Source organism: Diabrotica undecimpunctata, chromosome 4 (assembly GCF_040954645.1).
Source record: "Diabrotica undecimpunctata isolate CICGRU chromosome 4, icDiaUnde3, whole genome shotgun sequence".
Classification (NCBI taxonomy): Eukaryota; Metazoa; Arthropoda; class Insecta; order Coleoptera; family Chrysomelidae; genus Diabrotica; species Diabrotica undecimpunctata.
In genome coordinates this window covers 154,552,277-154,566,143 of record NC_092806.1, presented here as the reverse complement: position 1 = coordinate 154,566,143, position 13,867 = coordinate 154,552,277, and the positions used below count along the sequence as shown (strand labels likewise).

Below are 13,867 nucleotides of genomic sequence, written 5' to 3'. Positions count from 1 at the left end.
AATGTAATTTATATAAGTACCAACCTGTTGTCCATTTTGGTTGATGACTTGATTAGTGCTGAGCAGTACCTGCTGTTGTACAACTTGTCCTCCAGCTCCCAAAACAACATTTCCTTGAGCGAGTTTTTGCACCAATGGTTGGCCAGAAGAAGTCTGCTTGATAATTACTTGTTGAGGTTGAGATTGTGGAGTGGATACTTGCGGTTGTGCACTCTTCACAGCTTGCGGAGTTTGAACTTGGGGTTGACCAATGATGGCTTGCTTTACGACTGGAGACGATTGAACAATCGCCCTAGTACCTGCGGAAGTTTGTATAGTCTGTTTAATGATAGCTTTGGGAGTTGTTGTCACTGGAGCTGCCGGTTTGGACGTTACGATACCGGACGATTGGAGTTGTGATGTTGTTAAAACCTGAAGCTTACCGTCCGGATATTGAACGAGCTGTTGTCCAGGTAAAAGACCTTTGACACTGATGCGGCCATCGGGCATGCGCATTATTTGGACACGTTGCGGAGAATCTTTGGTAGATTGCGGCGTTTGCGGTTGCGAATTGGCTAAAGTTGAAGTTGAAGTTGCTGCAGAGAAAAAGAAAACGCGTAAACGAAATAATATAAAAAGCTCTAACGATTTATAAATTAAGAATTAAATTTTTGCTCTTGACTTTGAACACACATTAATAAATGTATAATACACACGCAATTTCGTTGTAAAGTCAGTGTCTCCTAAAGCGTAATTAAAAACAAAAAAATCAAAATATACTAACTTGGTTGTTGACTCTGCGTGGGCGTTTGCACCAGTTGTGCTCCGGTAACCGCAGGAGATTTTATCAGGCTTTGTTGTGTTGTAGGTAGCGTCTTAGGTATGATAGTAGAGCCCGTTATGACCCTCGTGGTACCATCAGGTCCCTTTGTCATCAATATCCTTCGACCGGCCAATTTAGTAGTATTCGAAGTAAGTAATGAGGTTAGAGTATTTTTACCACTGACTATGGCCTGGCTTGGAACTACGACGTTCTTTACTATCTTCACTTGACCATCGCTAGTCGTCACTGGAGGATCAAATTAAAATTAATAAATGACTATGTACGAATATTGATGATAGAATTCAATTTGAACATGTATCTGTGATAAAAGTAGTTAAAAAACGCTATAAAGTGTCATATTCTGACAATGTAGACAAATCCTCTTGATAAATGAGGCATATTGATAACATTGTGAGAAGCAAAGTGTTATGTGAAAGCCAGAAAGATCTGAAAATGTAATTTGAAGAGGAAGAATAGATTTTTTCGTTCAATTTGCAAAATCTTCAATGTTTAAGAGAGATCGGGATGTAGAACTAAGGAGACTACCCTAGTTACAAAGATAACATGGAAATACAACTCACCTACATGCAAAAACGTACGAAAATTACCACAACCATATAAGAAGAATGACAAAATATGACATGAAATTAGAAAACAGCACCATAGAAAGACAGAAAACTGTCATAGGAATGTTTTGAATAATACAAAGTATTCTCCAAGAAAAACTGCAAAAGGAACTGGTTTACAAGTATACTGATCTAAAAGCTGATTTCAAAAAGGTCTGGATGTCAAAATTCATACAGCTTGAAGACGAACCTACCTTAACCTTAATAAATCGTATTGTAGACAAAATATTGTTGTAATCACCCAATAATCAAATTCTTGAGAAAACTAAATGAATCAAGCAAATACAATATGGTGTCCTTCTTTAGAATTGTTGGTCATTGCAAAGTATAAGACAACAACGTCTCGGATAAACTATAATCGAAAGGTAGAAACATCGTCGATGACACACACCGATGAAGAAAGTTTAGGCTATTTTGAACGTAAAATCCTCAAAAATATTTGTAAAGGAGAGCAGAAAAACCGATTATGGCGTAGGCGCTATAATTTTGAGCTTTACCGCCTTTATAGTGAACCTAGTATTGGTAGCTTCTTCAAAATAAACAGGCTGCAGTGGCTGGGCCACTTAGATAGAATGAACGAGATGGAGCAGTCGAAACGCATTTATAACCAAAGACCGGATGGAGTGAAGAGAAGAGGTAGACTTAGAGCACGATTTAAGGACCAGGGGAAGACGACTTGTAAGTGGTAAGAGTACAAAATGGAAAATGATCCTAGAATAGGCCAAGACAAACTATGGAGTGTAGAGCCTATGATAATGATGTGAATCATTGTCCAACCGTGGGAGTGTCTGTACTAACCGACAGAGGCTAAGAATCCCCTTAAGAATGGTATATTACGGCAAACATGGACTTTCATTGAAACAATGTGTAAAAGAATTGAGGCTTTCGAGATGTGGGCGTACTGCCGAATGTTGACGAAATCGTGGGTGGATAGAGTGACGATTTAAGTAAATTTACAGCGCCGAAACAAAGAGAGAGATTCTGAATACCATAAAAAGGAGAAACTTGGAGTAATTTGCCCACGTCATGAAAACTCCTAAATATAAATTACTATATGTAAATCTTCAGGGAAAAATAGAAGGGAAATGTGGTCCTGGACGACGAAGAACATCCTGATTAAAGAACCTCCGCCAGTGGTGTGGAACACCACACTATTTAGGTCCGCTGCGGGCAAAGTAAAGATGATGCGACTGTCCACCAATGTTTCTGGAAGACAAGGTACTTACAGAAGAAGATAAAGCAGTATATGCCTAGGAAATATAGAAACTGTAATTGCGTGGCACTTGACACTCTTCACACAGGTGCTGGTATGTATTGAAATAGAGAAAAGAAGAAAAAGAAGATATAATGGTCAACAGATTGACAGAATACCTCGACACCCACACACTACTGCTAACCGACAACTTATGTTCAGTCCATTCGTTAGATCTTTGCACGAGTATCATATTATTCACGAATTATTTGTTATATTACATCTCTTTTCTACTCTCGGAAATAAATCGATGAACTTAAGCCTCTTGTCCATACACAACAGCATACATCGAATAGACAGCCATATGAAGATGGTTGGTGATTGATTCACCTACCGATAATTGTAAGTTTTGACAGCGTTTGTAGTGTTTATAAATTATTTTTATGTCATTTAAATATTCAATCCTTTTTCGTACTTTGAATATACATATTTTTATCAAACAGTTTTTATAACGATTAAGTGTTACCTTCGTGGTCGATTTATTAGGGTAAGAATTTATTTATTAGCTAATAGCGAATAATATAACATTTATTCTAACCTCTAAATTGTCATTTAGTTATTTTCTAGAACACCAACCATTCGTAAAATTTACGAACGCTGATTATTCTTTTAAGATTTGGCAACCTTGCATGATGTGTAGAAGTATTGTGGTACTGAAGTAGCTTCGGGTTCGGGAATCAGTTTGTCGAGTACATTCACAGTGTAGTTGCCTTTCTTTGTGCAGTCGTTAACCGCAAGATCGCAGTTGGTTCGTATTTTTTACGAAAGGTTAGTGTTGATGTAAGTTTTTTTTTATCTTGGTATTATTATTTTCTTTTCTCATTCACAGAAAATTTAATTAAAAAATGGCTAGAATATGTGACGATAAGTGGTAAGAGTACAAAATCCTTAACCCAATTAGAATTTTGATTTTGAGTGTAGCAGTCCTAAAACGGCCCCCACAGGAAGAAGGCCCTTAGGACGTCCACTAACGCGATGGAGAGACAATATATGGTCAGATCTAAGAACAATGGGGCTACCCACTGACCCACCTATTATGGACGACCGTTCAAGATGAAAGCAAGTTGTGCAGTCAGCCAAAACCCACCCCGGGGTGTTGTGCTACGAGAAGAAGAAGTCCTAAATCGAAAAAAGAAAGCCTAATAACTACTCTACTTCTGTTTCTATGCCTAGCACTTCAAATAGAGTTCAATATGAGATTTCAACAAGACCATTCATTTCAGCAAATAATAACTCAGCCTCATCAAAACGAAAAAGGTAATGAAGAAGTGTGTTTTCAACAAGTTGAAGAGCGAGAAACCGAAAACATTGTGGACGAATCTGAACCGCATACTTCCAATTTGACTACGAGTCTCAAAGGCAAAAATGGTCATAGCTGGAGTACTGTATCTAATCTTCGGAAACGTACTACAAAAAAAGGAATATTTTGCATATTGTTCAAGGACCATCTGGACAGGCAAAGATGATAATGTACCATTAGATGTATTTCAGTGTTTAATGAACGATTCTATGTTCGAAAAAATTCTGTTGCACACAAATACCCAATTCAGCCTAAAGTCTAAAAATTTTAAAGTTTTTAAACATACTAATTCTCTCGTAACAAGGGATGAATTAAATGGTCTTGTTGGACGACTTATATTTTCTGGAGAACAAAAAGATAATCTTCTTCATAGTAGAATTTCGACCAGTTCCAGTGTAAACCCACTTGATCCAGAAGGTACAACGTTCTCCACCCGTTCCAGTGTAAATCCACTTGATCTGAGACGCTGCAACATTTTCAAACTTTCAACGCTTTTCGGTGTAAAGCCAAGTTCTCACGGAAGTACTTAAGGTTAGTCGAATTATATTAATTTTTTATTTATTTTCATTTTTTTATTTACTCTGTTTCGCTATTTTCAAACTTTTAAGCTATTATATCTAGTATTTGCATTTTTTATTTGTTTAATTTATTTTTGTTAATACAATGGCAACTAACGACGTAACTGCAACATATAATTCGATTATCTTGTGGTACACTTCATCTACGGCCTTCTCATAACAACAAAAGTAGAATGAGTTATTGCCGGTTGGTTTCTTTGTTTTATGTGGCCCTACCAGCCCTGTGCGGAGTATGTCCGTAGAGGCTCTTCACTATAAGCCAAAACTTCGAAGCTGCAAAAGAAGCCCTTCTTGGACACCCCAGCTTCGGTCTTCAGGAGGGAGGTGTTGTGGCGAGCACGCCACTGTGTGTGTGTGTGTGTGTGTGTGTGTGTGTGTGTTTTATCTCAATATTCAGACTACATCGAAGATAAATACCCAAGCTGATAATCTCGAGGTGTCAGCGATATGATCAAGAACTATGAGAGGTTTTTAAGATATAGTTTGTATTTATAAATGTCAGTATAGTTTTATACCCTAAGCTGTAAACAATTAAATAAATTTGTGCATTTCATTCAGAGTTTCGTTACTTAATTCTCCAACGAACACACAACAAATTATACGGAATAAACGTCATTTTGAACGCAGACCCTTACCTCGGCAAACATACGCACACAAATGGAGAATCTTCAGGAGAATACTATGTTAAAAAGTTGACTGAAACTACTTACGGAAGTTACCGAAAAGTCACAATGGACAATTGGTTCACTTCAGTGAACCTTGCGGATACTTTTTTGAAACCTCCTTACAACTTTACAATTATTGGTACTTTGCGGCAAAATAAACGAGAGATGATTACTCTGTAAACCCCTGAAATGATTAATCTTAAAAACAGAGAAATCGGAAATTGAAGATTTTGCTTTGGCAGAGAGAAGACAGTAGTGTCGTATAAATTTTTAGAAGAGTTTTTATTTTTAGAGTATGCCTGGAAAGCCATTGAGTTCTTAAGCACAACAACTTGTTAAATGTGTTGTATTTCGAATTAGAAAAAAATGTATGGAGGGCCTTTGGAGCAATGACAAAGTCATTAATTAATTCTGACAACCATATTTAGAACTGAATAAACAAAATGATCAAGATAATGGAGCACTGAGGTAGATTTCTATTTAGTTTTTTAGATCATAACCCATATGATTCTCTTATATGCAATGAAATCACTTCTGATTACTACCGTTTAAAGATTTATTTACTGTAGTTGTTATTGAACAACCTGTAGGTTTCCAAAAATTGGAAAATCACTTTCATAAAATGTATACTCAGTTTTCAAAATCCAATAAATGAAATAAAAGAGAAGTATCAAAACGTCCATTGTAATATTAGCCATTTTCTATTTTGTATAACCGACGTAAGTTTGGCTCACATGTTTTGGTTTATTTCCTATAACACAAATGATGGCAATGTGCAAAAATCCAGCGGATCTACTGTACGTACGTGTGCGAAATTTATTGCAGCTTTGATCACAGACTACATTCAAATATAACACATTAACCTATTACATGCACAATAAAAAAGAAATGAACCATGTCTAAACATCTATTCAGAGGTAGTTTAATCCTTTTGTAAAACTGAATAAAATCCCCTAGTGGGAAAATATGTAAAATAAAAAGATAAAAGTATAACAAAGTAACGACTGCTGTGAAATAAAGTAAAGACAGACAACACCATCAACAAAAATAACCTACCTTTAGGTTGTATTGCTTGTAATGGTGCATTACTTGTAGATGACGCTTTTGATGTTGTTACTGTAGTACTACTAGCAGAGGTTGCTTTATAATAATAGAGAAATCAATAGAAATATCAAAATAAACTAAGTTTTATCTAATATTTTGTGCTATATTATAATTTGTGCAAGTATCGCTATATTAGATACAACTAATATAATTTCAGCTACATGAATATCAAGTATTTCTCGTGGTATTTATTATCTGTTTAAGGAAGCTCTGTTTTAAAATATTTGTAAAACGTGAAGAGGAAGTGAATAAAATTACAAGAAGTAATCATTAAAATTTAATTGCGTGGCAACTTCGCAACATAGTGCAGTGTGGTTGGAAACATTTGACGAGTCATGGGGAAAACCACAAACATCCACTTTTGGTCGAAATTGAGATGACGAAGTTTTCTAGTGATGAATACATATTACTTTCGGATGGTACGAAGTAAAAGGGAAAACATTTACAGTCCTTTTATAACAAATGTTAACTGAAACGGTGTACTGGGGAAGAACCATCATAGGCCGCGCGATGCGAGAGAATAACCGTCAGGGTCCGAAGGCGCCCCGTCCCTGTCTCAACAGGTCGGGTGCAGCAATTCTGTGATTCCCTTTCTTAGTTTAGCGACTTCATTGGTGTATTCTAGTTTGCCAGTTGATTCTATTTGAACAATAGTAAAGTAGTGAATGCATACTGATTAAAATGTAAAGTAGTCGTAGCGATTGTAGTGATGTAGATGTGGGGACTGCTGCTAAAAAAAGAAGAAAAACCGGAAAGGCCGTGTTCGTGATGTTATGAAACTTCTGAGAGCCACCACTCATGATATAGGGCCAGATTGCAAGTGTCACCGTTTTCGTTGTTTTGGGAACGTCAATGAAGACGAAAGGAGACGCATTTTGACTCAATTCAATGAACTTGCTAACTACGACGATAAGAACCGTTATTTAGTTGGTCTGATAACCGTTATCCCAGTTATGTGCGACACATTCGATTGGGTACAGGGACACCTAATCTTGCTTCTTATTCATATCGTGTTAGAATGTGAATATCGTAGCCCTGATGGAGTGTTTAGTGATGTGCAAGTATGTTTCAAACCATTCTTATCCATTCATGGAATTTCTGCTTTCCGAGCGCAAAGAATTAGAAAATCACTGGCCTCAACTGGCACTGTCTATCTATCTATCTATCTGTACCATTAGACGCTAGAGGAAAACACGGAAATAGGCCCCACAAAATTTCTGAAGATACTATCGTCAAAGTGACAGAATTGATTGGGTCCTTGAAAGGAAGAAAATCGCATTACTCCCGGAAAATCTCCCTGAAGAACTCAACATAACTTAAGTTACATACTATGTATGTACTTAGAAAAAAATCTCGATAATAAATTATCGTATGACAATCTTGGAGAAACTACAAGAAAAAAACAACGAGAAACATTTTCATTTGCGAGAAGTGAAAAATTTTCGAATCGATACCGAAGCCATAACCATAGAGTTCCAAAAAAATTTACCAACCCCTAATGTGACCTCAAACGATGTCTAATATAAACGGCAACTTAATTTTATAAGCTTTAATGTACATGTATTGGCCGATTCTACCTCTGTTTTCAATACTTATGACGAATCGGTAACAAAAAAGGGGGCTGACTACAGTTTTTCGGTTTCTTCATTATCCAGTTCAGACAGATGGACGGTTTGAGTTTGTGAAAGTAATTTTTCCCATCAGAGGACATTCCTATCTAGAGTGCGACCGAGACATGAGTTTAATTAATGACAAAGCTTATACGGAAACTCCAGATGATTGGAGAGAAGTCCTCCGCAACAGCAGAATGAAACCGAAACCGTTCCAAGTGGTGGACTATGGGAAAGATATCAAATTACTGAATTGGACTAAGCATTTCTCCAACAAGTATCCCAAGAAATGCCCAATGCCTACGAGACCTATTCGAGTGTTGGAAATCAGGAAAAATAGCCCTCAATTTATCTTTCACAAGAATACCTATTTCTAGAGAATAGAGAATAGAGTTATTTACAAGCTCGCTGTTTAAATGCAAAGTTAAATGAAACCCGAAAAGAAATCTAAGGAAAGCTCATAATATCACAAGTCCGAAAGTTACTACAACGGCCCACTTCCGGTCAAAGCTGCTAAATTAGAAGATCTTCTCCACTTGACCAAATATTTGGAAAACGTAAACTCTAGAAAGTTCTACACTCATTTACAAGGTACAACAGGAGGGAAGTTCAGAGGAAGAAACATCTTGTGACGCAGAAGCTACTGGGGAAGAACGTTCATGGTCTATGCCGGCACACTCAATTTTTTGTATGATGTTTCACCAATAAAATATTTTTTCTCTTGATTTTTCCTCTGTAAACATGTCAACGTACTACTGAAAAAATTTACCGATTTATACGGTTGAGTTAAAACAGTTTGTTTTAATTTAAAACATTAAATTTCGATTTCCATGAAAACTGTTTTTGTGGACTCAGATTGTTTTCCCCCTGACTCCTCATTAGGCGAATCACCAGCGAAGGTATAGCTGTTATTGTAGCAGATTTTTGATATATTTTTTTGATATTTGGCAAATATTTAAACTACTGGTTCTCAAACTGAGTATACAGATGCACAAACTAAATTATTGTCATCTTTAATATTGTGTCTACAAGAATTTTATTTAAAACAAATCTTCCTTTATACAAAAAAAAACATACAAGTTTTATACTTACATTGAGCCGTACTGCCCACCATCTCCAACACACCGCTCTTCAATCCCAAATTCTTGACTTCGAGAGCCCTCTTCTGTTGATGAGCGGCCCTCTGTAGGCGCAGCTGCTGCTCCATCTTCTCCTTGATCTCTTCCGGCGTAGCCTTGCCGCTGACCGCCACTTTGATATCGGGAGCTTCGATGGTCGGTTTGGCTGGCGGAAGATTGCCGGTACGACTCCTAGTTATAACTTGCTGATTAACCTTTTCGATCCTGCGATGAAAATCAACACGACACAAGCGGTTAGTGGACAGAGCATGCAAAAGGTGGTATGGGACAGAGACACAGTTTATTTTTAGCCAATTCATGTTGTACACTATTCATTTAAAGAATGAAATAACTTAAAACACATTCAAATTGTAGTTGTGAACCTTTGTTGAAACTACTTAATTTCCGTAACAAAGGAATGTTTCGTCCTTCTTCTCCTTGATCTCTAATGCTACAATAGCCCGTCACTTGTTTGATCTTGATAATGCCTAACGCATTTACAGACGAATCGCCAAAAGGAAATATTTCCTAACAAAGGAAATACAAAACACATATAATACAGTCCTTGATAGAGTATATTTTATAGTGCAGGTCAAGGTATACTGTATGTTTTTACGACTTTAACTTTTACATATGTTTATAACACCTTTTCCAATAGGTAAAAAATAAAAAGACTTACAAAAGGTAAAAAGAAGAAAAGACTTACTCATGAGTAAGTCTTTTTCTTTTTTGTCTATTGAAAATAGATGCACATATCAAACAATTTCTTTTCCAATGTTAGCTGTTAATCAGCCCGTGTCGATTGTGCATTATAGGTCATAATAAGAATAATAGGAGCATCGATAGGAATATGTCGAGACCCTATAGCTGTAAAGTCAAAACTGTAAAAAATACATATTGCCTTGCACTATATTTTCCATGTTGATATCAAGACACATGCTATGCAAATGTATAGCATTGTTCTGCAAATAGGACAAATGCGTAGATAGTGTGCGTTTTAAGTTCTTCAATTGTGTATAGTTCCACAAGAAATTTATAATTGGTCTCTGCAAGGTTAAAGGTAAATAAGGGTATATTGCGGGGTTCAAAAAATCCATCAAACCCTTATGTATAAAAAAATTCAGGTGCACAAAAACAGCCGCTTAAAAATGTTAACAAGTTTTGATCTTATTTTTTTTATGTGTGGTCCAATTTTGGAATTTTTTGGACAGTTGTAAAGAAAAACATCCGAATCTTTTATTTTAGTTTTGGTTGTTTGAATTTGCAGTGTTGCCGGTGCAAATTCTTCTCTTATACGTATAACATTTCAAAGAACGTTCAAAAATACACATTCAGATTTGTATACGAAATTTTTCATTCGAGTTAACTCTTCTTCTTTTTATGTGGAGGTCTGTTTTTCAATGTGCCTCCAGTAAGTTGTCGTTCCATCGTTTTCGTGGCCTTCCTACTGATCGTCTTCATATTGGAGAACCGTCTCTTGCCGTCTTTACTACTCTATTTGTTGTCATTCGGCTTATATGATCGTTATATTCTACTCTTCTATTTCTTACCCAGTTTTTGATGTTCTCTACATGAAGTGTAGTAGTGTAGATGTTCTCTCTGAAGTGTTTTCATATCTGCTGTTTCCAAGTTAACTCGTACACGAAAAAATTCGTGAATTCGAAAATACGACTCCAGAAGAAGACCGAAAAGAAGATCACGTAACAGTTGGGACATGGCACGCACAATTTGATGAACGTCAGAACTTGGGAGTCGAGAGGCACCGAATCGCCTTTATTGCAGCCATACTTTACAGGAGGCCAGGGTTAATTTAAACGCTAGCATATTGGAAGACAGGGATGCGTATTGTCGCCAATTCTTTTCAATGCCTAGTCCGAAGAGGTCCTGAACAAAGCTCTTGAGGGTGAAACAGCTGGAATAAAGGTAAATGGAGTTCCCATTAACAACATTAGATATGCGGACGACACTGTGATCTTAGCCGAAAACATTGAAGATCTTCAGAGACTGGTGACCAGAATAGCAGAGTATGGAAAAGAGTATGGTCTAACAATGAATGTCAAGAAGACGAAATTTATGAGAATATCGAAAACTCAAAGAAATAACGAGAATCTTCTTATAAACGAAACCAACGTCGAACAAGTGGACAAATATGCATACCTGGGAACAATGATTAACTCCACAAATGATTACAATCAGGAGATAAAAATAAGAATAGAAAAGGCTAGAGCAAATTTCAACAAAATGAGAAGAGTTCTATGTACCAGGGATTTAAAACTGGAACTAAGAGTTAGGTTGGCGAGGTGCTATGTTTTTTCGACTTTATTTTATGGAATGGAATCTTGGACCTTGAATGCGACATCAATGAAAAAACTGGAATCATTTGAGCTGTGGGTGTACAGAAGAATTCTGAAAATATCATGGACAGAACACGTCACAAACAAAGAGGTTCTGGGAAGGATGAACAAAGAAATGGAAATTTTAAATTCAATAAAAACAAGAAAATTAGAATATCTCGGACATATTACACGTGGAGAGAAATACACCTTGCTCCAACTGATTATGCAGGGACAGATCCAAGGAAAGAGAAGCATAAGGAGGCGTAGAATGTCATGGCTGCGCAACCTGAGAGAGTGGTACGGATGTACATCAAATGAACTTTTCAGAGCAGCCGTCTCAAAATTCCGAATAGCTATGATGATTGCCGACCTCCGCCGCGGAGATGGCACTTGAAGAAGAAGATATTGGAAGAAGAAACCATCTTCTTAATATCAATATCGGATATTGTCCTCTCTAAGTTTGAATTATGGTGTTTTCCGAATCATTCCATGAATTAGCATACTAAGGTAGTTTTTCGCGATTTCTTACACATCTAACTAGCGAGTCCACTCTGTGTGATGTGAATTAACCTGGGACGATTTTCCATCTTGCAAAAAGTTATTTATGATCAAAATTTGTAAAAATTTTCAAGCGCCCGTTGTTATGAACCAGTGTAGTTAAACTAATAATTGAAAGAATATAAAATATATACATAATTAAAACAATTTGGGAAAGATTGTTTAAGGTAAATTTACGATAATAATCCATTATTTATTATAACCTATTCTTGAAGTAAGATAAAAAAATAAGTCCATATTGTTCTTTATAAAACATATAAATAAACGATGAATAGTAATACTCGAATGATCAAAAGGCTTATTAAAAGAGAAGAGAATAATTCATTTTCAACGACCAATAAAATTAAAGCTATAAAAGTTGTGGAAATGAAGTATTATATCCATCCATCCATCCAATGGCGCTACAGCCCAAATCGGGCCTTGGCCTCCTTCAACAGGCTTCTCCAACCATCTCTATGTAGTATTATACGAAGTATTATATAACCGGTATAAAAACGACGAAATTCTCATCTTCTTCGGTTCGGTACTTGCCTAAGGTGGCGCGGTCATTGGGATATAATAAGCGATTTTTTAGACCCACAAGAAAAGAATGATCTTTTTCTTGTTGTATGTACGTAGACTTTAAAGCTTGTTTCTTCTTCAATATTAGCATCTTAAATTGTTTAAATTATCGCACCATGTTTTTCTTGGTCTGAAAATACTTCTTCGTCCTTTTGGTGAGTTATCTCGTGCTATTCGTACCATCCTATCCTCTGCCATTCTACTGATATGTTCGTTCCACTCCTGTTTCCGTTTTGTCACCCATCCGTTTATGTATTGCATGTTCTTCTCATGTTTTCGCTTCTCTCCCTATCCAACAGACTTTTGCCTGATATTCGTCGGAGTATTTTCATCTCTGTTGTTTCTAGTAGTCGTCTCGTTTTAGATGTGTCAGGTCTCCGCCTGTGAATGTTAATATAGGTCTAATTGCTGCTCTATAGATTCTTGTTTTTGTGTTAGGTGTTTGTTCTTCCAGATTGTGTCATTAAGAGATCCCACTGCTTTAATTGCTTTTAAGCTTTGTTGTCGTACTTCTTCTTCAACACCTCTGTAACTAGATATATCTCTTCCCAGATATCTAAACTTTGCTTCCTGATTTATTATTCTCCCATCAATTTCGATTTTACATCATAGTGGGTATTTAGATAGAGAATGTCATACATTTGGTTTTTTTCTGCTGGTATTATCATATTGTATTTCTTGGCTATTGTATTGAAGATGTGTGTTAATCATTGGAGCTCGTCTTCTGTCTCGTCGATTAATGCGACGTCGTCTGCTTAACATAATATTTGGATTTCTTTGTTCCCCATTCTGTAACCATGACCTTTACGTACTGCTTGTATTATTTCGTCTATTATTATATTAAAGAGAAGTGGGCTTAACGAGTCCCCATTTGGTGTGTTGGTTTTCCGTTTATCTTTGCCTGTATTCGATTATTGAAATAGATGTTTTCGATGGTTTGTATAATATTGATTGGTATCAAGGTGTAAGACGTCTTCGACTTGGATGCGATCGAAAGCCTTTGTCAGGTCTATAAAACATAGATATGCTGGTTTATTGTACTCGATGACCTTTTCTGTGATTTGTCTTAGTACAAATACGGCGTCTATGCAGGATCTTCCGGATCTGAATCCTTATTGTTATCTGATAAAGTGCACCAAGTTCAGTTCAAAAGTGATTATTATATTAAAAAGGAAAAGAAACATGATCGAAACAGATCAAACAACGGTGGTAAATCAACTGGGATGGTATTGGCACGTAGGCGAATGACTAATAACTGTTTTATCTAATAGACAGATGAAAATACTAATATACCTGAGAAATTGGATACCTCGGCCATATTCTGAGAGGAAAAAAAAAATACGCAATCCCTCAACTA

At 36.4% G+C, this 13,867-nt stretch overlaps 1 protein-coding gene across 3 annotated transcripts in view; it reads right to left on the bottom strand.

Annotated features, from left to right (window-relative positions):
* The window catches only part of E(bx) (nucleosome-remodeling factor subunit NURF301 E(bx)), a 50,251-nt gene that overhangs the window by 25,593 nt on the left and 10,791 nt on the right, over window positions 1-13,867 (bottom strand). Inside the window, exons 5-8 of one of the 3 annotated variants that reach the window (XM_072530633.1) lie at window positions 9,030-9,247; window positions 6,280-6,363; window positions 764-1,048; window positions 25-575 (exon numbers count right to left, since the gene is read on the bottom strand). In XM_072530633.1, the coding sequence (XP_072386734.1) occupies window positions 25-575; window positions 764-1,048; window positions 6,280-6,363; window positions 9,030-9,247 (1,138 nt within the window). Of the gene's footprint in view, window positions 1-24; window positions 576-763; window positions 1,049-6,279; window positions 6,364-9,029; window positions 9,281-13,867 lie in introns of all 3 variants that reach the window. The other 2 variants (XM_072530632.1, XM_072530635.1) reach the window with 2 other exon arrangements.